General features: G+C 38.0%; 4 protein-coding genes across 5 annotated transcripts; all 4 read left to right on the forward strand.

Annotated features, from left to right (window-relative positions):
* The first annotated feature begins 847 nt into the window (after positions 1-847).
* Positions 848-8,490, forward strand: GN (sec7 domain-containing protein). Of its 2 annotated transcripts, none has more exons than XM_007045935.3 (3): positions 848-1,012; positions 2,887-3,711; positions 4,267-8,490. In XM_007045935.3, exons 2-3 carry the CDS (start codon positions 2,977-2,979, stop codon positions 7,936-7,938), a joined length of 4,407 nt encoding a protein of 1,468 aa, XP_007045997.3. In that variant the 5' UTR covers positions 848-1,012; positions 2,887-2,976; the 3' UTR covers positions 7,939-8,490. The 2 variants fall into 2 exon arrangements, with proteins under 2 accessions (XP_007045997.3, XP_017971039.2); XM_018115550.2 differs by lacking the exon at positions 848-1,012 and having other exon boundaries at positions 3,346-3,474; positions 3,563-3,711.
* A 544-nt stretch (positions 8,491-9,034) lies between these two features.
* VTI1B (Vesicle transport v-SNARE family protein) lies at positions 9,035-11,292 on the forward strand. The gene is made up of 5 exons (XM_007045936.3): positions 9,035-9,442; positions 9,528-9,586; positions 9,682-9,870; positions 10,524-10,694; positions 10,923-11,292. The coding sequence occupies exons 1-5, from the start codon at positions 9,346-9,348 to the stop codon at positions 11,076-11,078; spliced, it is 672 nt and encodes a 223-aa protein (XP_007045998.1). The 5' UTR covers positions 9,035-9,345; the 3' UTR covers positions 11,079-11,292.
* Positions 11,293-11,935: 643 nt separating this feature from the next.
* LOC18610340 (plant/protein) lies at positions 11,936-14,805 on the forward strand. Its single transcript, XM_007045939.3, has 5 exons — positions 11,936-12,518; positions 13,629-13,728; positions 13,807-13,942; positions 14,354-14,449; positions 14,530-14,805. Exons 1-5 carry the CDS (start codon positions 12,131-12,133, stop codon positions 14,665-14,667), a joined length of 858 nt encoding a protein of 285 aa, XP_007046001.1. The 5' UTR covers positions 11,936-12,130; the 3' UTR covers positions 14,668-14,805.
* A 305-nt stretch (positions 14,806-15,110) lies between these two features.
* On the forward strand, positions 15,111-20,305 carry VIK (VH1-interacting kinase). Its single transcript, XM_018115489.2, has 11 exons — positions 15,111-15,789; positions 15,920-15,994; positions 16,680-16,796; positions 17,563-17,657; positions 18,001-18,121; positions 18,257-18,336; positions 18,636-18,695; positions 18,952-19,073; positions 19,160-19,245; positions 19,332-19,447; positions 19,933-20,305. The coding sequence occupies exons 1-11, from the start codon at positions 15,472-15,474 to the stop codon at positions 20,057-20,059; spliced, it is 1,317 nt and encodes a 438-aa protein (XP_017970978.2). The 5' UTR covers positions 15,111-15,471; the 3' UTR covers positions 20,060-20,305.
* The last annotated feature ends 18 nt before the right edge of the window (positions 20,306-20,323 follow it).

A 20,323-nucleotide genomic window follows, 5' to 3' on the forward strand; every position in this document is an offset into this window, starting at 1 on the left:
GATGGTGATCTTATTTCTATTTCGAGAGCAGTTCTGCAGTGAATTGGCATTTCACCTGAAGCAAATACAGGAGTTGCTGGATGTCATTAACAACCAGAAGTCCTTATTTGCTTTGGTTGGGCATCCGGCCAGATGAGGTAAAGGGTGAGGAAAATCAGTAAAACTAGTTGTAGTTGCTGTTTATGTTTAGTCATTTTATGCTTTTCTTTTCTCACGTGAATGCATATGCTTCGGTTAATGGTTGTAGACATGCAAAAAAGGCCTTATCCCACTTGAAAAGTAGAAGGCCCATTTCTTCGGCAAATTGATTAATCTCCCATCTCCTCTGGAAATAGAGACAATTCTGGCTTTAAATACTGCTGCTATTTTTCAAAAAAAAAAAGGAGCACAATTTAAAAATTTTATTAAAAAATAAAAAGATAAAAATAATAAAAAAAATTTGAATTAACATTTTATTTTTTTAATTATATTCAATTGAGTTTTTTTTTTACTTTATTCAATTGAATCCTTATTTCATGACTTGACTTACTAATTAGAGATAAAAATTCGTTAGATTACATTTTTATATATATACCTTTTTTATAAAAAATTAAATTTATATAAATAATGATAAATATAATTGAGAATAAAATTTGTTTTATCTTCGTTACGAATTAGAAAATTAATTGGATAATTGATTAAAAATTAAAGAAAAAACATTTAATTTGATAAGATAAACTTCAGGAGGTTTTATTGGTTATTTCAGCACCATCTTTTCTTCGCGTCCCTATAAATATTTTTAAAAAAATAAAAAAATAAAAGGAAAAGCGAAATTTAAAGGGGCTTTTATGGAAATTAAAATTCTCACTTTCATTTTCAGTCTGTGTCAGGTCTCGGCTTTGCTTTCCTCGTTCCCCATCCTCTCTTTTTTCTCTCTCACAGAGGAAGGAAAAAAAAATAAATAAAGAAAGAAAAAGAAAAAGAAAAAGAAAAATCCATTCATTGTTGGATCTCACTGTTTCGATCCGCAAAGGTAAGTTGTTTTTGTCCCTTGATCTCATCTCAATTTCATCTTCTACGATTTAATGCGCTTAATTTCTTGCCTCTTTTTTCAAAATTTTTTTTCCTTTCTTTTTGGTTGTAATTTTATACGCATTGAGCAGCAGTTTGAAGTTGAAGAAAGGAAATGAAACGAAAATGGAAAATGACACGATTTCGAAATTTTATTTTCTGTTTTGAAAGTTGACCCGAAACTATGAGTGATATGTATTTGGAATTTCAAGTTGGTTTTTTTTTTCCTTCTATTTTATCATGTTTTATTAATGCCGAACTGGTGGATTAGATCTGTGTTAGTTTCTCAGTTGATTAAGTTTTGATCTGGAGTTATTTTTTTTATCTTTGCATTTATTTCATTTATGCTAGATCTCTTAACTATGATATATAGCCAGATGGTTTTAAATAATTTTCTTTCACTCGTTATATTTACAATTAGGCTCTGTTTGGTTGGTTGTTTTATGTTTCTTGCCACTTGCTTTCTGTTTTTTAAGAGTAGAAAGCAAATTCATATACGATTAAGAATGAGCAAATAGTTAAAGTGCAACAAGTTTTCAAACATAATTTTGTTATTCACTAATTAAGTTTTTTATTTTAAATTGTTTTAAAATATTGGTAGTTGCTTTTGTAACCAAACAACTTTGAAAACATATTTAGCTAAAGCAACCACCAATTAGAGCGTAGTGTTTAAACTGAGGAAACTTTGTTACTTGTCTTTGAGATGATGTGCATGTAAGTTTCAGTGAATTCTTTTAGAATTGCATTGAAACTATGTAAAGAAATGACTTGTTTTGTACTTTTAGAATCTTAATTTTGTTTTACATATATGATAGTTGTTAGTGGTTCCACAGCTTCTGTATAATTGCATTTTGTTATTTAAGTTTAAGACTTCTTATAATGGGTTTAATGGTCAATTTCTTTTGATGATTATGATTGTTTGTTATTTCTAGGGTATTTTTTCTGTATAAAATAAACAAGTGAATTTCCTTTTAGGGCTGTCCATATCTGCTCAAACTGGTATGTGGGTTGTTGAGCTTTATAATTGCCTTTTTAGGGTGCCTTAGATTCTCGCAATAGTTTTAGGATTAAATAACTTAATGAGATTTCAGTGGTGTTTGTGGTTTTCAAGGTGGGGAGCGGTAATTAATGTCATAGCACTGGTGAAAGAGTTGGTTGATGGGAGGAAGCAATAAGGTTGAGTGGTAGCTTCTGGTAGTAACGTTGCAGGGCTGGGTGGTTGGTGTTTATTGATATTGGGAGGAAGAAGTGCTGGTGTTGTTCTGTTAGTTTTTCATTTTTTTATGTCTTAGAAACTTAAGTGTGCTTGTTTGATCACTATGTATTGCTAACTTTTAAATCAGAAACCAAAGATACCTTGAACACTGTTTATTTCTTTTGTTTTCTTGGAACTGCAAGTTTGGTAGGCTATAAAGTTTAATGCAGGCATTCATATGTGATAAGCATATTTTATGCATCAATTTAGAGGTTCTGTGCATCAGTAGGAGAAGCTGGCTTTAGCCCATATTTTATAGTATATCATCAAGTATTTTCCTTCTCTTGTTTCTTTTGCTTTTCTGGTGCATTTAGATGTCTTTTTTAGTCTGTCTCTTTGCTTGGCAGTATGACCATACATGCTTACATGCACCTATTATGTTTGCACATGTCACTTTATGCATGCTATCTTGCTCGCTTATGAAGTCTTCTACATATTAGTTGTATCTTCTGAGGCTACTTTTTGGATTCTTTTTTATTTTATTCCTCTTTGTAGTTTTAAGTATTAGTTGATGTTTTCAGTATATGAAATGGTTAATGACCTTGTTTATAATATAATGGATGTCTTTGTAAATTGTGAAGGGTATGCTCTGGTGGGGTCCCTGTGCTCTCTTTTCTAGCAGTTAGTAAATATAGAAAGGCCTTAGGTTCCAGACAGAATATCACTCAGAAATGGGGCGTCTAAAGCTGCAATCTGGGATCAAGGCAATTGAAGAGGAACCTGAGGACTGTGATACTACATGCTCTAGCAAAGCTACTTTAGCATGTATGATTAATTCAGAAGTAGGTGCTGTATTAGCTGTCATGAGGAGAAATGTAAGATGGGGTGGTCGATACATGTCAGGTGATGATCAGCTAGAACACTCTTTAATTCAGTCATTGAAGGCATTACGGAAGCAAATTTTCTTGTGGCAGCTTCAGTGGCATACCATCAACCCTGCTGTGTATCTCCAGCCTTTTCTGGATGTGATTCGATCGGATGAAACTGGTGCACCAATCACTGGTGTTGCACTATCTTCGCTTCACAAAATTTTAACCCTTGATGTGATTGATCAAAATACTGTTAATGTTGAAGATGCTATGCGTTTGGTAGTTGATGCTGTGACTAGCTGTCGATTTGAGGTGACAGATCCTGCATCAGAAGAAGTGGTACTGATGAAGATTCTTCAGGTTCTTCTTGCTTGCATGAAAAGTAAAGCCTCAGTTATGTTGAGTAATCAGCATGTTTGCACAATAGTTAACACTTGCTTTCGTATAGTTCACCAAGCAGAGAAGAAAGGTGAGTTGTTACAGCGGATAGCACGCCACACGATGCATGAACTTGTGAGGTGTATATTTTCACACCTTTCAAATGTTGACAACACAGAACATGCCTTGGTTAACAGAACTGGCACTGCTAAACAAGAGGTTAGTATTTGTTCCATTGTTCCTCTTCTTTTGGCTTCAAGCTCTCCTTTTATCTTATTTCCTATTGCCTGCTTGAAGTTGAAGAAAAGAAAAGATGCCAGAAGCCAAATTGATATTTCTTCAATTTTGTTTAATTTTTATGGTAATGATTTTAATCAGTACTCCGTGTCATCTATTCAGGCTCAACATTTTTAAAAACGTATTGAAAATAAAGCTTACTTTGAATTAACTTTCTCTACTGATGCTTTGGTAGTTAGGCAACAGAAAAACATTTTGTTCATGTCTGTCTATATGTGTAGGTTGTTGAAGCTTCATAACATATATTGTAGGTAATGGTAGTGAGAGCTACCATATTGCTCTCTGACCTTAGTCTGTTCTGTGTGGGGCACCTTAGATATGCCTTGCAGTATGTTTGTTTGTTTCTATGGTAATTACTAGATGTTATTATTGCTGAGGTTTGATGAAGGTGAGCTAGAACCCCTTTCTTCAGTTTCATATGATGAGGTGAATGGCACCATTGACAAAACTGAGAAGTCTACGGTTCTTCCTTTGCAGCTTGGTGGGATAGATAATGATTATGCATTTGGGGCTAAAAAAGTGGAGAATGGAAATGGCACTGAGTATGATGGTCAAGCATCTTCTGGAAGTTTTGCATCCAATGGTTCTGCAGGTCTGGTAGCAACTGCAAGGGAAGAAAGTATGGTAGTAGCTGGTAATGGAAAGGCGACAGTTCCATATGATTTGCACCTCATGACAGAGCTCTATGGTGTCCCCTGCATGGTTGAGATATTTCATTTCTTGTGTTCTTTATTAAATGCTGCTGAGCACGTGGGAATGGGTCCCCGTTCAAATACCCTAGCATTTGATGAAGATGTGCCGCTTTTTGCCTTGGGCCTGATTAACTCTGCCATAGAATTGGGTGGGCCTTCCTTCCGTCGTCACCCACGGTTATTGAGCTTGATTCAGGATGAATTATTTCGTAATCTGATGCAATTTGGCTTGTCCATGAGTCCACTGATTCTTTCAATGGTATGTAGCATTGTTCTAAATTTGTATCACCATCTGCGTACAGAACTCAAATTACAGCTCGAGGCTTTCTTTTCCTGTGTAATTCTGAGGCTTGCACAAGGCAAATATGGAGCTTCATACCAGCAGCAGGAGGTGGCCATGGAAGCCCTTGTTGATTTCTGCAGGCAGAAAACATTTATGGTGGAGATGTATGCTAATTTAGATTGTGATATAACTTGCAGCAATGTGTTTGAAGATCTTGCTAATTTGTTGTCAAAGAGTGCATTCCCAGTGAACTGCCCGTTGTCAGCAATGCACATTCTTGCCTTGGACGGTTTAATTGCTGTTATCCAGGGAATGGCTGAGAGGATCGGCAATGGATCAGTTAGTTCAGAGTATGCGCCCGTTAGTCTTGAGGAATATACACCATTCTGGATGGTGAAGTGTGATAGCTATGGTGATCCCAGTCATTGGGTTCCATTTGTCCGGCGGAGAAAATATATCAAGAGAAGGTTGATGATTGGAGCTGATCACTTTAACCGTGACCCAAAAAAAGGGTTAGAGTTTCTCCAAGGAACACATCTTTTGCCCGACAAACTTGACCCCCAAAGTGTGGCTTGCTTTTTCAGGTACACTGCTGGTTTAGATAAGAACCTTGTTGGGGATTTCCTGGGAAATCATGATGATTTCTGTGTTCAGGTTCTTCATGAATTTGCTGGGACTTTTGATTTCCAAGATATGAATCTGGATACTGCACTACGACTCTTTCTGGAAACTTTTCGCTTGCCTGGAGAATCACAGAAGATACAAAGGGTGCTGGAGGCATTTTCTGAGAGGTACTATGAACAATCACCGCAGATTCTTGTTAACAAGGATGCTGCTCTGTTATTATCATATTCACTTATAATGCTCAACACAGATCAGCACAATGTCCAAGTAAAGAAAAAGATGACAGAGGAGGATTTCATTCGGAATAATAGGCATATTAATGGAGGCAATGATCTGCCACGAGAGTTTCTGTCAGAACTATACCACTCGATCTGCAAGAATGAGATCCGCACAACTCCAGAGCAAGGCTTTGGCTACCCTGAAATGACCCCAAGTCGGTGGATTGATTTGATGCACAAGTCTAAGAAAACAGCACCATTCATTATAGCTGATTCCAGAGCCTACCTTGACCATGATATGTTTGCTATAATGTCAGGTCCAACAATTGCTGCTATCTCTGTTGTATTTGATCATGCTGAACATGAAGATGTTTACCAGACCTGTATTGATGGATTTTTAGCTGTTGCAAAAATTTCTGCATGCCATCATCTTGAAGATGTACTGGATGACCTGGTCGTGTCTCTGTGCAAGTTTACAACCCTTTTGAATCCATCGTCTGTTGAGGAACCAGTGTTAGCTTTTGGTGATGACACCAAAGCCAGGATGGCAACTGTAACTGTTTTTACTATTGCAAATCGATATGGAGATTATATTCGCACAGGTTGGAGGAATATACTGGATTGCATCTTACGACTGCACAAGCTGGGGCTTCTTCCAGCGCGTGTAGCCAGTGATGCGGCTGATGAATCAGAGCTCTCTGCAGACCCCAGTCATGGAAAGCCAATTACAAATTCTTTATCCTCAGCCCACATACAGTCCATAGGAACCCCCAGGAGATCCTCTGGATTGATGGGTCGGTTCAGTCAGCTTTTATCTCTTGAAACAGAGGAGCCAAGATCACAGCCGACTGAACAACAACTTGCTGCTCATCAACGCACGCTTCAGACAATTCAAAAATGCCATATTGACAGCATATTTACTGAGAGTAAGTTTTTGCAAGCTGAATCTTTGTTGCAGCTAGCACGAGCCCTAATTTGGGCTGCAGGGCGGCCCCAGAAAGGGAATAGCTCACCTGAGGATGAAGACACTGCAGTTTTCTGCCTGGAGTTGCTTATTGCAATCACCCTGAACAACCGTGATAGGATTGTGCTCCTGTGGCAGGGTGTCTATGAGCACATAGCAAATATTGTTCAATCAACTGTTATGCCTTGTGCTTTGGTAGAGAAGGCTGTTTTTGGGCTTCTTCGAATTTGCCAACGGCTGCTTCCTTATAAAGAGAATCTCGCTGATGAACTTTTGAGGTCCCTGCAACTTGTCTTGAAGCTTGATGCTCGAGTGGCTGATGCATACTGTGAGCAAATTACACAGGAAGTAAGTCGCCTAGTGAAGGCAAATGCTACCCATATTAGATCCCAGATGGGGTGGCGTACAATCACATCTTTACTTTCCATCACAGCCCGGCATCCAGAAGCTTCTGAAGCAGGTTTTGATGCACTATTATTTATTATGTCTGATGGGGCTCACTTGCTCCCAGCCAATTATGGTCTCTGTGTAGATGCTGCGAGGCAGTTTGCTGAGTCTCGCGTTGGACAGGCAGAGAGGTCTGTACGAGCACTGGATCTTATGTCAGGTTCTGTTGATTGTTTGGCAAGGTGGGCCAATGAGGCTAAGGAAGCAATGGGGGAGGAGGATCTTGCAAAGATGTTTCAGGATATTGGTGATTTGTGGCTGAGGCTTGTGCAGGGACTAAGAAAAGTTTGTTTGGACCAGAGAGAAGAGGTCAGAAACCATGCTCTTCTATCCTTGCAGAAGTGCTTGACAGCAGTGGATGGGATCCATATTTCGCATGGTTTATGGTTACAATGTTTCGATCTTGTAATCTTCACAATGCTTGATGACGTGCTTGAAATTGCTCAGGGACACCAAAAAGACTACCGAAACATGGAAGGCACACTTATTCTTGCCATGAAGCTCCTTTCAAAAGTGTTTTTACAGTTACTCTATGAGCTCTCACAGTTAACAACATTCTGCAAATTATGGCTTGGCGTGCTCAGCCGAATGGAAAAATATATGAAGGTAAAAATCAGAGGTAAGAAAAGCGAGAAGCTTCAGGAGCTAGTCCTTGAGCTCCTTAAGCACATGTTGCTTGTAATGAAGACAAGGGGAGTACTCATGCAGAGGAGTGCCCTTGGTGGAGATAGCTTGTGGGAACTGACATGGCTACATGTGAATAACATTGCGCCATCTATGCAGTCTGAGGTTTTCCCTGATCAGGATCTGGAACAATCATTGCCCAAGCATGGCGAAACTGGTGGTGTAGTGTCTGGAGAAATGGCGTCTGTTCCTTCAAATGAAACAGCTGCCCCTGAAGGAGCTAGTGCAGGAGGTTAACATTATGTACGGTTGGCCGCTTGAAAAGAGTTTTGTCAGTGCGTGCCATAGAATCACACACGCAATACATTGCTATTTTTGGAGGTGTTCTGCATTGAGACGCTGGAATGTGTTAGGTGGTGCGGCTACAGATTCACCAACTAGCATTCTTTGGAGGTACTGGATGCAAAAATGGTAACATGGATAGGGAACTGGTAGATAGAGCCTTCCCTAGAAATGTTGATAAGTTGGTCAGTTTATAATTCCCTGTTTATTCTTCTTTCGGTTGGTGCTACTTCTCATTGCTGCCCCTATGGAACCTTGCCAAAATGTACTGTGTATGGTATTCCGTAAAGATGTTACATGGTACTCTTAGTCTGTATACGGTGTTCCTGCAGTGAGAAGGATTCATCCGATTCATTTATCCGATTAGTTGGAAAATCTGGAAGGGGAAATCCGATTTCTGCCCCTTGGATGTAACCCTATAGATTGCCTTTGCTCATTGATGTATAGAAGAAGCATAGAATTAGAAGATTTTTTTACTTGGAATAGTAGTGAAGCACTTAGTTCTCACTCCACTTGTTACTTGTTCTATATATCACTCAATTTTCCACAAAAATGCTCGTCCATGGATCAAAATTTGGCTCTGCAACCAGTGGCAACCATGGTCAAGATTTGGGACCTAGTTGTTAATGATTGTGGATACCAACTGCTGCCTGAAGAAATCTTCTTAATCCTCTTTTCCTAATCATCCCACTATGGAGATTTTTCATAATTCAATCTTTCCATGCAGGAAAAAGGGTCAAGGTTCTGTTTTCCAACTTTTACCATGTCCTATTTCAGGTTCTAGCTTCCTCGATCTCCCCATTGACATGTTCGGTAAGGTTCAGTCTGTTTTTCTGTTTGGAACCGAGAAAATTTTTACGAATGTAAAATATTTTACCGGTATCTTACATTCGAGGGAGGTGATAAACTCTCTGAAATCGATCTCATAGACCTTGGAATCATTCTTACTTGGAAAATATTGTCCTCTCCTTTCAACGGGATGGATCTCACTAAGCAATAAAGAAATGATTGTCAATGGAATTGGGAATAGAGTAAAACGCACCGTTTTGGAAGCAAAGGGGTCGAGGGTCAAGACGACCAACGAAGTAGTAACAAACACGAGAGAGAGAATCTAGCTGTCCTGAAGAAGGTCGCTATATCCATGTCAGTTTTACGGTTCCTCACACGAAAAAAAAAAAAAAAAAGTCAATTAAATTCTCTTCCTATCCTCTTCTCTCTATAAACAGTTGGGTAAAAGTTAATTACCTTACCTAAACCCCCCCAACAATCAGCAAGAGTTTTTCCTAATCAGATCTAAATCTTTTGTTCTTTTCGTGACCTTTTCCCTGGGTGAATCTGATCTTGTCTGAGAAATTTCCGAAGATGAGTGAGGTGTTCGAAGGGTACGAACGACAGTACTGTGAACTCTCGGCTAACCTCTCCCGTAAATGCAATTCTACTGCCCTGATTCTCGATGCAGGTACTTCCACAATCCATTTCAAAAACAAACGAAAAATGGGTTTCCCTTTTAAGGAAAATTTTTTATGGTTGACAACCTTTTACAGAACAGAAGAAGCAGAAGTTTTCCGAGATAAATTCTGGGATTGATGAGGCTGATGTCCTGGTACTGTGATGTTCGTGGATATGGTCGTTTATGTTCTTTGCTTTTGCCTTTTTTTTTGGTTGTTTTTGTTTTTATTTTATTTGTTTTTTTGGTAGATTCGGAAAATGGACCTGGAGGCAAGGAGTTTGCAGCCAGGGATAAAGGTAACGCTTCTTGCTAAATTAAGGGAATATAAGTCTGATCTGAATAAGTTGAAGAAGGAATTCAAGAGAATTTCTTCACCCAATGCTAATCAGGCTGCTCATGATGAGTTGTTGGAAGCGGGGATGGCTGATGCTCACGCGGTAAATTCCTGGATCATATATCATCTCCTTATATCTTTTTTCAATTTCTTTCAGGAAAACTGTGTTTGATTTTGATTCTATAATTTAGGATGTTTGAGGAATGATCACTTGGTGTAACTCTATGCATCTACTGTCACTTGTGTCCACCTTTTTATATGTTGCTCGAAGAAAATGTAGATCTTATTCATTTACCCTTGTTGCACCACGAGTCTGTGGTCACGGTTAATTGGGGGAGAGCGAGTTAGCCTTGGTGCAACTTTAGTCACAGTCTCACAGAAGCAGCTTCTTGCACAGCAGGGGGAAGGCTGCATATATTTGGCCCTCCCTAGACCTTGCAATTGGAGAGCCTCATGCACTGGGGCTCCCGTTTTAGGAAGTTGGGGAAGGTGGAATTTGATAGACGTATTTGTTAGTAGTTAGGCATTATGAAGATCGTTCATGCCTTCTCAATTTCAAATCTTCTCATTAATCAGTGTCAGTTGCTACTTTGCATTTTTCACTGTTTGTTGAAGTTTCATTCTCAGTTTCCCACATTTGATGATTGCTAAATATGTTTGATTTACCATTGATTCTGTATGAAATACAAATGTTTATTCTTAACTGTTAAGCTATTTGGTGAAAAAAATTTTATTGAGCGGTAACCGATGGTACAGGTTTCTGCTGATCAAAGAGAAAGGTTGTCAATGTCAGTGGAGAGACTAAATCAGTCGAGTGACAGAATTAAGGAGAGTAGAAGAACTATTCTGGAGACAGAAGAGCTTGGTGTCTCTATCCTTGAAGATTTGCATCAACAACGCCAGACTCTCCTACATTCCCATAACAAGGTATTATTTCTGATCCAAACGCTTGTGTACCGATCGAAGTTAACTGCTGAAGCTTATTGCTCTTTATCAGGGAATCTCGATATCTCTCTAGTCTCTCTTGTGTCGGTTGGGGACATGCTTAGCCAGCTTCTCATACATACCATATTTATTCACATCTCTTATTGAAGAACTAAGGCTAAAATTCACACACATGGATTGTTGATTTTATTTCTTTGTTGTCTTTTGCAGCTGTATGAGGTTGATAATGCTATCGACAAGAGTAAGAAAGTCTTAACTACCATGTCACGGAGGATTACCAAGAACAAATGGATTGTTGTCTCGATAATCGTAGCTCTCGTCCTTGCCATCATCTTAATCCTTTATTACAAGATTTCACATCACTAATGAATCTCTGAATCATCGCGCTACTTAATCGATGTTCTTGGTTGCTTTTTCTGCAATTTGTCTATATACTTATTAGCCATATGATGGCCGGCATCTGCCACTTGGATGCTTTGTCTTCATGTCTGTTGAAACTGATAATATGTAATGTATATTTCCCCTTAACGATTTGTATTGTTTTTCTGTAAAATCCATTTCAGTGAAACTCTTGGCTACATATGAACTGAGCCAATATCACAGAGTGTCCTGGGCCTGTTGAGAAGGCGGGCTTGATTGGCTACATCTACAATTGGATTGAGCCCATTTAACAATATTAATGGTAGTACTTATTTTTTTAATTATGAATGTGAGACATAATGTTTGATAATTTTTTTTAAATTATTAAAAAATTTAATTTTTTTATTTTTTATAATTAATTAAATTTTTACATTTTTATTAAGTTAATATATTTTTATAATTTATAATTAATTATTATTAATTAAAATATATAAAGAGTCAAAAATATAATTTATGTTATTATTTTATTATAATATATCAATATATTAGATCAAAATAATATATAATAAATGATATTTTAATTTAAAATAATTAAAATTTATTTAATTTAAAATAAAAATATAATAATTTGGTTTAAAATAATAAAAAATAATTTGTAAATATTATATATAAAAAAAAAAAAAACTTCAAAATTAACAAACACGTGGACGAATACCAACCGGCTCTCGGATCATTTCCCTCCATCTTTGCACTTATTATGGGAGATCCGAGCCTCCGAGTATGTTTGACCCGTCCAAACTCACCGGACCCGACCCCACCACGGAAGAAGAAGCAAAAAAAAAATCTACCAAATTTGTCAGATATTGAGAAATGAGAAGGAGATTCCCAAAAGCCAACTTCCCTTCTTCTTCTTCTTCTCTCGTGCTTACACAGTTCTCCACGGCAAAGAAATTCGCGACTTTTACGCCTTGGGTTCCGTGAGTTTACACTGACAAGCCTCTTAAGCAGATTTCGCAAGCTTTCGAAAGCTCACTGGAAACAAACTAGAGCTAGAAACCATGGATTCCCTGTCGTCGGTCTCGCCGTCTATAGTTCTTCCTCCGAGCAACCCTTTGCCCACGCATAGGCATCGTCCTCAAGTCGTTGTCTTTTCATTCGCCACGAATAGCCGTCTTCCTCGCTTGTCGTCTTTCTTTAGCGTGCCTTCTGGTAAGGGGAGATTGAATCGGGTTGTTGATTGTAAATGCAAATTGAACGGTGGAGATGCCGGAAAAGGAGAGGATGATGATGATGATTTTGATGATGAGAAAGAGGAGGTTGAAAGGGCTCTGCATTTGGACGGTACGATTCCGAGTACTTCTGGCGAGTTTCTGAAACGGGTTTCGTCTCGGGCGTATGATATGAGGAGGCATTTGCAGCAAACTTTTGATAGTAGCAGCTATGATGGTAAAAAAGTGTTCTTTGTTTATTTCTGTTCACACTGCATATTCTGGGTGTTTTTTTAATGCCTTTTTCTACTTTGTTGCTTACCTATTCCTGTAATTTTACTTTGTATCTCTTACTTAATTTGTTGCAATGTGAATTCTGTGATAACTTTAGGCATACCCTTTTATCCTGTTGAATTGCAAGTCATTGCCTGGATCTTTGCTGGATAATTGTTGGCTTGTTTCGCTGATGAGAAGGGTGGCTGTGTTAACTCTCTGATTTCTAGTGAATGGTCTGTCTTTGAAATGATCCTTTGTAACTCCCCACTATTTGTCTCTGTAATTGAAACTGGAACCTGAAAGTTGGGGCACCGCCCATTCTGCTTTCTTCCCAGTTTCCAGGAATTTTATTTGGTGGCCTTTTTGCATTCAACTCATTGACCATCAGATTTCCTAAGTAAATGTGAAAGATCTATGTCCTGTTTTTTTCCCTCCAAATTGATTAGAAATTTGTTGAACTTGTACCTGGCTACAACATGTGTTGATATATGTCCTTTACTAAATAATAAGTCACTTAAAATTTTGTTCTCCGATTCACATGTATATGTCTACGCTGCTACTTCATACTACTTCCACCATTGCAGCATGTTGCAGTTTAAGCATAGCAAATAGCAAAAATTGGAATTAATTTAATCTTGACCTCCTTCACATACACTTTAATATTAAGAGAATGTATTCCCAGAGAAAAGTAAATCTTTTAGCAGTGAAAGCAAGATCACATGACCTCTCCTACTTTATACCTGAGTTAATTAACAGCTCTGAAATGCTACAATAGAAGCTGCCTGACTGTTAAAAGCATATGCCATGCATTGTCTGTCCAGCTGGTTGATAAACATTTGTTTCTTACCTTCTCTATAAGAAGAATATTGACTCTTTTATCTGACATATGTAGAGTATGAGTACTTGGTGTGCAATAGTGAAATTTATTGATACATAGTATTTTAGTGTGGATAATAGTTGTAGATTATATGAGAGCCTGAGTTATTTCTTCATGGCTTGATGCTTTGTTGTAAATTATTTTTTGTTTTCTTTCACAAGCTTCACTACTTTTCCTGTGCTTAATCTTGTTCAGTGTTGGAGGCAAATCCATGGAGAGATCCTTCGAAACCTGTATATGTGCTAACTCACAAGGAAAATCAGTTGTGCACAATGAAAACTCGAAGAAACCGCAGGTCTAATTTAGTTTGGTATGTTGTCTTTTCGTGAATTATTTTTTTGTTGCCTTGCCTCACATTCTTTTCTTCTAACAGTGAAGTTGAAAGGGAGCTTGGATTGTTGTTTTCGAAAGGAGCAAATTGGAGTTCTGGAATTGGAAACAAAACTAAACAGCCTAGATCTAGGACCAAGTTTCAGATGCTGGTGGAGGATGTTAGAGAAGGAGTGCTTGTAAGTGTTAAATGATTTAGTGTTGTTCTTTTTTCAAAGTAAGTTTGGATGTTATCAAAGGAATTAGGGGAACTACAAATATAGATCAAATTCTGGTCTCAATGCCCTCTAAGACTCTTCTAATCTCAAGAAGATCTTTGCTTAACGGTATTTTGGAATCCCATCATCCGGTGTCTCCATGGGTAAAATTTAGTACCGTTGCTGTATGGTATGCCTTCATTTTCCCCTGCTACCAGTGCACTGGTAACTTCTCCCGGTTTCACAGTGCATGCAGCTTTCCATGTAAATCATTGAAGCTGGCCTTTTAATCTTATAGTATTCACTTTTCTTTCTCTTGGTCAGTCACGCGTTTTTCCTTTTTGGACTCATATCTAATTGCTTGGTTGAAGACCTCCAACTCTCGCTATGCAGGTATTTGAAGATGAGACTGAGGCTGCCAAGTATTGTGACTTAATGCAGGGAGGCGGCCAAGGATGTGAAGGTGTTGCAGAGATTGAAGCTTCATCAGTAAGATAGATAACGTTGCAGGTCTTTCTTTCTGCATCTTCAAGTAGCCATCTCTAACAATCACCCTCCTATTTCTGCAGGTATTTGATCTTTGCCATAAGATGAGGGCTCTGGCTGTTCTCTTCCGCAGAGGCAGAACACCTCCGCTTCCCCAAAGTCTCGAGCTCAACCTTAAAGCCCGGAAACGGTCCCTGGAAGACCAAGAGGACTTGATATAACAGTCAATAGTAAATGTATGAGAAACTGTGCTATCGAAGTCAAAAGATCGGAACGGTATAGGCCCTATACTGTTAACTTAAATTCATTTGTCACAGAAACCCTGTAACTTGAAATATAATGTAAGTTGACTTTACATATTCTTACCTTTTTCCATAGATCTTGGAACTACAGATTCCACAAAACAAAATCTGAACTTTCCATAGATTTTTACGACTGATTCCCAGTCTTATCGTACAGTGGTAGGTCCAGTCCATGTCCCAAACGTTTTCTTTTACCCTGCTGACGAAATCAGTAATTCACAGCTAAAAGACAAAGCTTTTAGCATTAATCAGACCTGTCGCGAGCAGTAAAAATGTGGAAAACGTTTTTCTTTTTGGAAAAGTCAAAGTAAGAACAAATCTCGAAGTCTACAAATCGTGACAAAAGAAGCAACAAAAGCCATTATTGGCCGACGCCGACACCGACGCCGACGCGGCCTCACGCGTTCACTCCCCGGCACCCTCTGTGAGCTATTTATTGGTTTAGAAGGAATCTTAATGGGATTTGTGAGGAAGAAAGAAGGGTTAAGAGAGAGAAAGAATCTTGTTCTGTTGACAAAGTAAAACCGAAAAACCGATAAAGAAACAGTTATATTTCCCACTTGCCTTTCATTTTGTGCCAATTTCCACTACAAGTAACTTTCTCTCTCCCCCAAACCCCAGAGAAGAAAAGAATATAATAAACAATAAAAAACCAATACAGAGGAAGGGAGACATTGCGATCGATCCGATCCGATCCGACCCGAAGGAACAGATCTTTTGACCATGAGTTCAGACACAACCGGCGGAGAATCGCCGGCGCAGGGATCTAGCGGGAAGGCGAGCTCGACGTCGTCGTCGGCGGACAAGCAAAAGGAGAAGGCGAGAGTGAGCAGGACTTCGCTCATCTTATGGCACGCTCACCAGAACGACGCTGTCGCTGTCCGCAAGCTTCTCGAGGAAGATCGGTCTCTGGTCCAGGCTAGGGACTACGACAACCGTACGCCTCTCCACGTGGCTTCACTCCATGGCTGGATCGACGTCGCCAAGTGCCTAATCGATTATGGCGCCGATGTCAACGCCCAAGATCGCTGGAAGAATACGGTACCCGTTCCCAGCCCTCCTTTTTGTCTTCACTTCCCATGATTTTCAGGCTTTTACTGTTCCCATAACTTTTGTTTTGGATTTAACCCAAAGTTTGTTGGTTTTGCTTCTTTTGGTTTGATGATGGCAGCCTTTAGCTGATGCAGAAGGAGCTAGGAAACATAATATGATTGAGCTATTAAAATCATATGGTGGATTATCTTATGTAAGTTCAGCTTTTTACTTTGCAAGCTTTATCATTGAGCATTTTTAAATGCTAGCATTTTCTTTCAATATTTAGTCTAGAATTAGAGGAGTTCTTAAAATGCCTGTTCCTTTAATTTCATTCTGCCTTGTAATGAGCCTTAACAGTATGTATGATGGATGATTACTGTGGGAAATGGCACTTTGATTCCGACCTTTTTGTGATCATATTTGGGCTGATTTGAAACTGTGGATGAGCTTTAACATTCCTTCATGTTTCCCCCCTTTTTTTTAAAATCCATCTTTAAGAATTAATTTGTTTGAATTCCTAGAAGGACATCCTTAGTATCATTACATTCTTCATCCCTTTGAAGTTTGCTAATGTTGTCGAAGCCTCTAAGGTATATCATATTAGAGATGGTTGCTTGTTTAGAATGTTGTGTGTGTGTGTTTCCCTTTTTGTACTTGTTGATTTGACAATGTTTTTACTTTTTTTTTTTGGTTTAGAATGATTCATGAACTGTTTCCTTGAAATGTGAAATGTAACATTGATTTTGACTCTTAAATGCTCGTTCATTATTTTTACAGATTTGATTGATATTGAAGCTACTTAAACAAGTTTACTTGATGGAAATTCTTTTAGATCTTGTAAGTTTTGCATTTTAACTGCTTTTGTGGGCTAAACGTTAAAGTTTTCATTGTTGCAGGGCCAAAATGGAAGCCATTTCGAACCAAAGCCAGTTCCACCCCCTCTACCAAACAAGTGTGACTGGGAGATTGACCCTTCTGAGCTGGACTTCACAAATTCAAATATTATTGGGAAGGTGTGATTTCATTTTCGTAGTATTATTTACATGCAGAGCAGAGCTTTCCATGGATGCAAATTGTTTTAAGTGTAAAATCATTTTGGGAAAATTGCTTGTCAATTTTTGAATGGTGAATTGGTCTTGATCGTAGTTCAGTTACCATAACAAGGATAATGTCTTCCATTGTTTTGGTGTCAGAAGTGCATGTGACTGTTAGTCAAATCAGAGAGTAGTTATCATAAATGTAGATGAATGGTGTTTTGCCAAGAAAAAATGTAATTTAGCTTTTCCTATGGCTAGCATAATGGAAAATTGGAATCACCTCTTTGGCAAGATGGTAACCAGTTGATAAAATTGAGATTTAATATGTCTGAGTTCCACAATTATCATGGACAATTACATCAAATCTGGCCCTTGGGAATTGTTGGTCTAATTGATTGATAATGACATGATCTTTGGAAATATGATCCCATCTCTCTGTAATCAGATATTGATGATTTTACTTGGCCAAAGAGAGAGAGGTAGAGAGATTCATGATTTTAAGTTGGTATGGTAGGATAGAACTCTTTGGGCTAACATAACTTCGAATTTGCTGTCAAACCTTCCATTAGTGGTTTTATACTGTTGTAGTGTCCCTTTGATGTGTAAGTTCCATCTGTCAGTTTCCAACTTGGATTCATATGTAAGCTGCTTAAATTCTGGTTGTCAGCATGCAAGTTTATGCTGTATTTTTCTTTTACTATTTGAAATATGTGCTTTAATTGATTATATCTGATGCTGGCAGGGGTCATTTGGTGAGATTTTGAAGGCCAGTTGGCGAGGAACACCAGTAGCTGTCAAACGCATTCTTCCATCTCTTTCAGATGACAGATTGGTGATGTAAGCCCACTTTGCTTTTTTATATTTCACAATAGTTGCTTGTAAAGTTCTTTCCCTTGAATGTTCGCTTTCTTTGATGCATGTTGTGTGCTGAATTTAATGTTCTCATGAAAATGAATAGCAACCAAAGGAAAGGATAAAACTGACATGTAAACCTAAAAAGGCATCTCTAATGACTTATAGCATATTTTCTTTTTGGTGTACTAAGGTCCAATTTTAGAAAGTCACTTCCACATTTTACAGGGTTAATCTGATGCTTGTTGTAGCTTTAATTACTTCCTCCCTATCCAAGTTTTCTGTTGTATTAAGAAAGGAATTGTGTGCTTTTGCTCTACTGGTTCAGTCAGGATTTCCGGCATGAAGTGAATTTGCTAGTGAAGCTCCGCCACCCTAATATAGTTCAATTCCTGGGAGCTGTAACTGAGAAGAAGCCTCTTATGTTAATTACTGAGTATTTAAGAGGGGTATGTGAATGCATACATGTTTCTCATTCTCAACATTTTAGTACTCTCCACAGAATATTCTATTAGAAATCTTAACTTTCACTTTTAAAGGTCCTTTCTTAATCTTATCATTCTTATCATTATATGCTATTACAGGGTGATCTTCATCAGCATCTCAAGGAAAAGGGTGCACTTAATCCAGCAACAGCCATCAACTTTGCATTGGACATAGCTAGGTATCTGTGAAAGCCGCAACTTAGTTTGTATAGTCTGCAACTTATGGTTCATGTTCTCTAGCATCTAATAAGTAAAACTGGGGCGAAAATTCATGAAAAATATAGAAGCATACCTTATGTCCTTTTGCTTTTAGGAATTAGGATGAAATATTTAATTTTCTTTGGTTATAAAGAGCAACTCCTTTTCCTTTTGACAGGGAGCTACTCTGCCAAATATGCATTGGCGCTGTGACTGCATTTAATTTTCTCTCATATGAATGGCTTTTCTGCTAATCAGATTTTTTGAATTTTGTGGCCAGGGGCATGGCTTATCTTCACAACGAGCCAAATGTTATAATTCACCGAGACCTTAAACCAAGGTGAGTTGGGTTGTGTTTCGGGTTTTGCTATGCAATCAATCCTGTCTTTGGTTTACTACTAGTTATTGATTTCTAGGCTATATTCATGTCCCGGACTCTGTTGTTATGTTAGTATTGGAATTTTGAATGCTTAATGAACTTTGACTTTCCCCGAAACACAAAATATTTCCTCATTTCTCTAGTTGACTTCTTTCTTACTTTGAAAATTCTAAGCTGCATTGACTTTTTCATTTTAAAATTTATTTCCTTATTTCAGGAATGTGCTTTTGGTCAACTCCAGCGCTGACCATTTGAAAGTTGGAGACTTTGGATTAAGCAAGCTCATCAAGGTTCAAAATTCTCATGATGTCTACAAAATGACTGGCGAGACAGGGAGTTGTGAGTGTCTTTTATAGATTTCCTTTCAATGAAATATGATTCTCATATACTTACTCTCTTTGCTTTTCTTGGAATTGAAACAATAGATCGTTATATGGCTCCTGAAGTTTTCAAACACAGAAAATATGATAAAAAGGTTGATGTTTTCTCTTTCGCAATGATACTGTATGAGGTAATCTTCTTCCTACTAGAAATGATATTTGAACATGAAGTATTTGAGGCTACTTCTAACGCATATGATAGTCTTAATTGGAGCAGATGCTTGAAGGAGATCCTCCATTCTCACATTACGAGCCTTATGAAGCAGCTAAGTATGTCGCAGAAGGACACAGGCCTACTTTTCGTTCAAAATCATACCTCCCTGAACTGAAAGAGTAAGCCATCATGAAGTTTCTCTACTGTAGTAGAATGCTTCTCGGGTTGTGCAACACCATGTACATAGTCCAACCATAAGTATAGTTTTTCAACATTAAGTTGGTTACAAAATTATCACTTCTGCATGAATATTTGCATATTGTTGCTAATTTTGAAACCTCTCATACCTGCCTTGTAGATCTTAACCTTATAGTTCTCCCTGCACTGACTCAAAACACCTTGACCTTGCTCTAAGGGCAATTAAACTTTTTTTTTCTGTTTTTTTTACTGTTTCCTCGACTACTTCTTGTATCATCATTACATCGAGCTTTCCTAGCTTGTTACCTTTTTCAATCTTTTAACTGCAAAGTCGCTTTTTGGAAACGTTTAGTTAATGTTAATAACTTTATTTTAACCAAATTTGTCTTATTTTAATACAAACAACTGGACTGCTAGACTTGGAGAAGTGGGGTTGCTGATTTCTTTCTTCTTGAATCTTTCTTAGTTTAACAGACAAGTGTTGGGCTGCTGACATGAACCAAAGACCATCTTTCTTGGAAATTCTCAAGAGGCTTGAAAAGATCAAGGAAAATGTACCCACCGATCATCATTGGAATATATTCAATACATGATGCTCAAGATTTGATGAAATCAATGATTTTCATCCTGTTTCCACTAGCTCTCCCATTTGTGCAGATGGTCTTGTGAATACACTCACTAAGTAGCTTATGATAGATTTTGCTGTGATTGGTTTTCCTCTATTCTTTCCAAATTCTATCATGAGCCGGTGTGTCTGCATTTTCAACTCTTATTATCTCGAATTCAAGCAAATAAACCGAGGAGATCATTCAGATTGACATATATAAAATGCTTTCTCATCTTATGGTCTCTTTTAT

This window comes from Theobroma cacao, chromosome 2 (assembly GCF_053813885.1).
Source record: "Theobroma cacao isolate CCN51 chromosome 2, ASM5381388v1, whole genome shotgun sequence".
Classification (NCBI taxonomy): domain Eukaryota; kingdom Viridiplantae; phylum Streptophyta; class Magnoliopsida; order Malvales; family Malvaceae; genus Theobroma; species Theobroma cacao.

Excerpts from the sequence above, each read along its gene's own strand:
- GN (XM_007045935.3), top strand. The coding sequence starts at position 2,977 with ATGGGGCGTCTAAAGCTGCAATCTGGGATCAAGGCAATTGAAGAGGAA. Across the intron at positions 3,712-4,266 it reads CTGGCACTGCTAAACAAGAG|CTTGGTGGGATAGATAATGA; the intron begins GTTAGTATTTGT and ends CTTCCTTTGCAG.
- VTI1B (XM_007045936.3), top strand. The coding sequence starts at position 9,346 with ATGAGTGAGGTGTTCGAAGGGTACGAACGACAGTACTGTGAACTCTCG. Across the intron at positions 9,587-9,681 it reads TTGATGAGGCTGATGTCCTG|ATTCGGAAAATGGACCTGGA; the intron begins GTACTGTGATGT and ends TTTTTTTGGTAG. Across the intron at positions 9,871-10,523 it reads GGATGGCTGATGCTCACGCG|GTTTCTGCTGATCAAAGAGA; the intron begins GTAAATTCCTGG and ends CCGATGGTACAG.
- LOC18610340 (XM_007045939.3), top strand. The coding sequence starts at position 12,131 with ATGGATTCCCTGTCGTCGGTCTCGCCGTCTATAGTTCTTCCTCCGAGC. Across the intron at positions 13,943-14,353 it reads ATGTTAGAGAAGGAGTGCTT|GTATTTGAAGATGAGACTGA; the intron begins GTAAGTGTTAAA and ends CTCGCTATGCAG. Across the intron at positions 14,450-14,529 it reads CAGAGATTGAAGCTTCATCA|GTATTTGATCTTTGCCATAA; the intron begins GTAAGATAGATA and ends CTATTTCTGCAG.
- VIK (XM_018115489.2), top strand. The coding sequence starts at position 15,472 with ATGAGTTCAGACACAACCGGCGGAGAATCGCCGGCGCAGGGATCTAGC. Across the intron at positions 18,696-18,951 it reads CACCGAGACCTTAAACCAAG|GAATGTGCTTTTGGTCAACT; the intron begins GTGAGTTGGGTT and ends TCCTTATTTCAG. Across the intron at positions 19,074-19,159 it reads GACTGGCGAGACAGGGAGTT|ATCGTTATATGGCTCCTGAA; the intron begins GTGAGTGTCTTT and ends TTGAAACAATAG.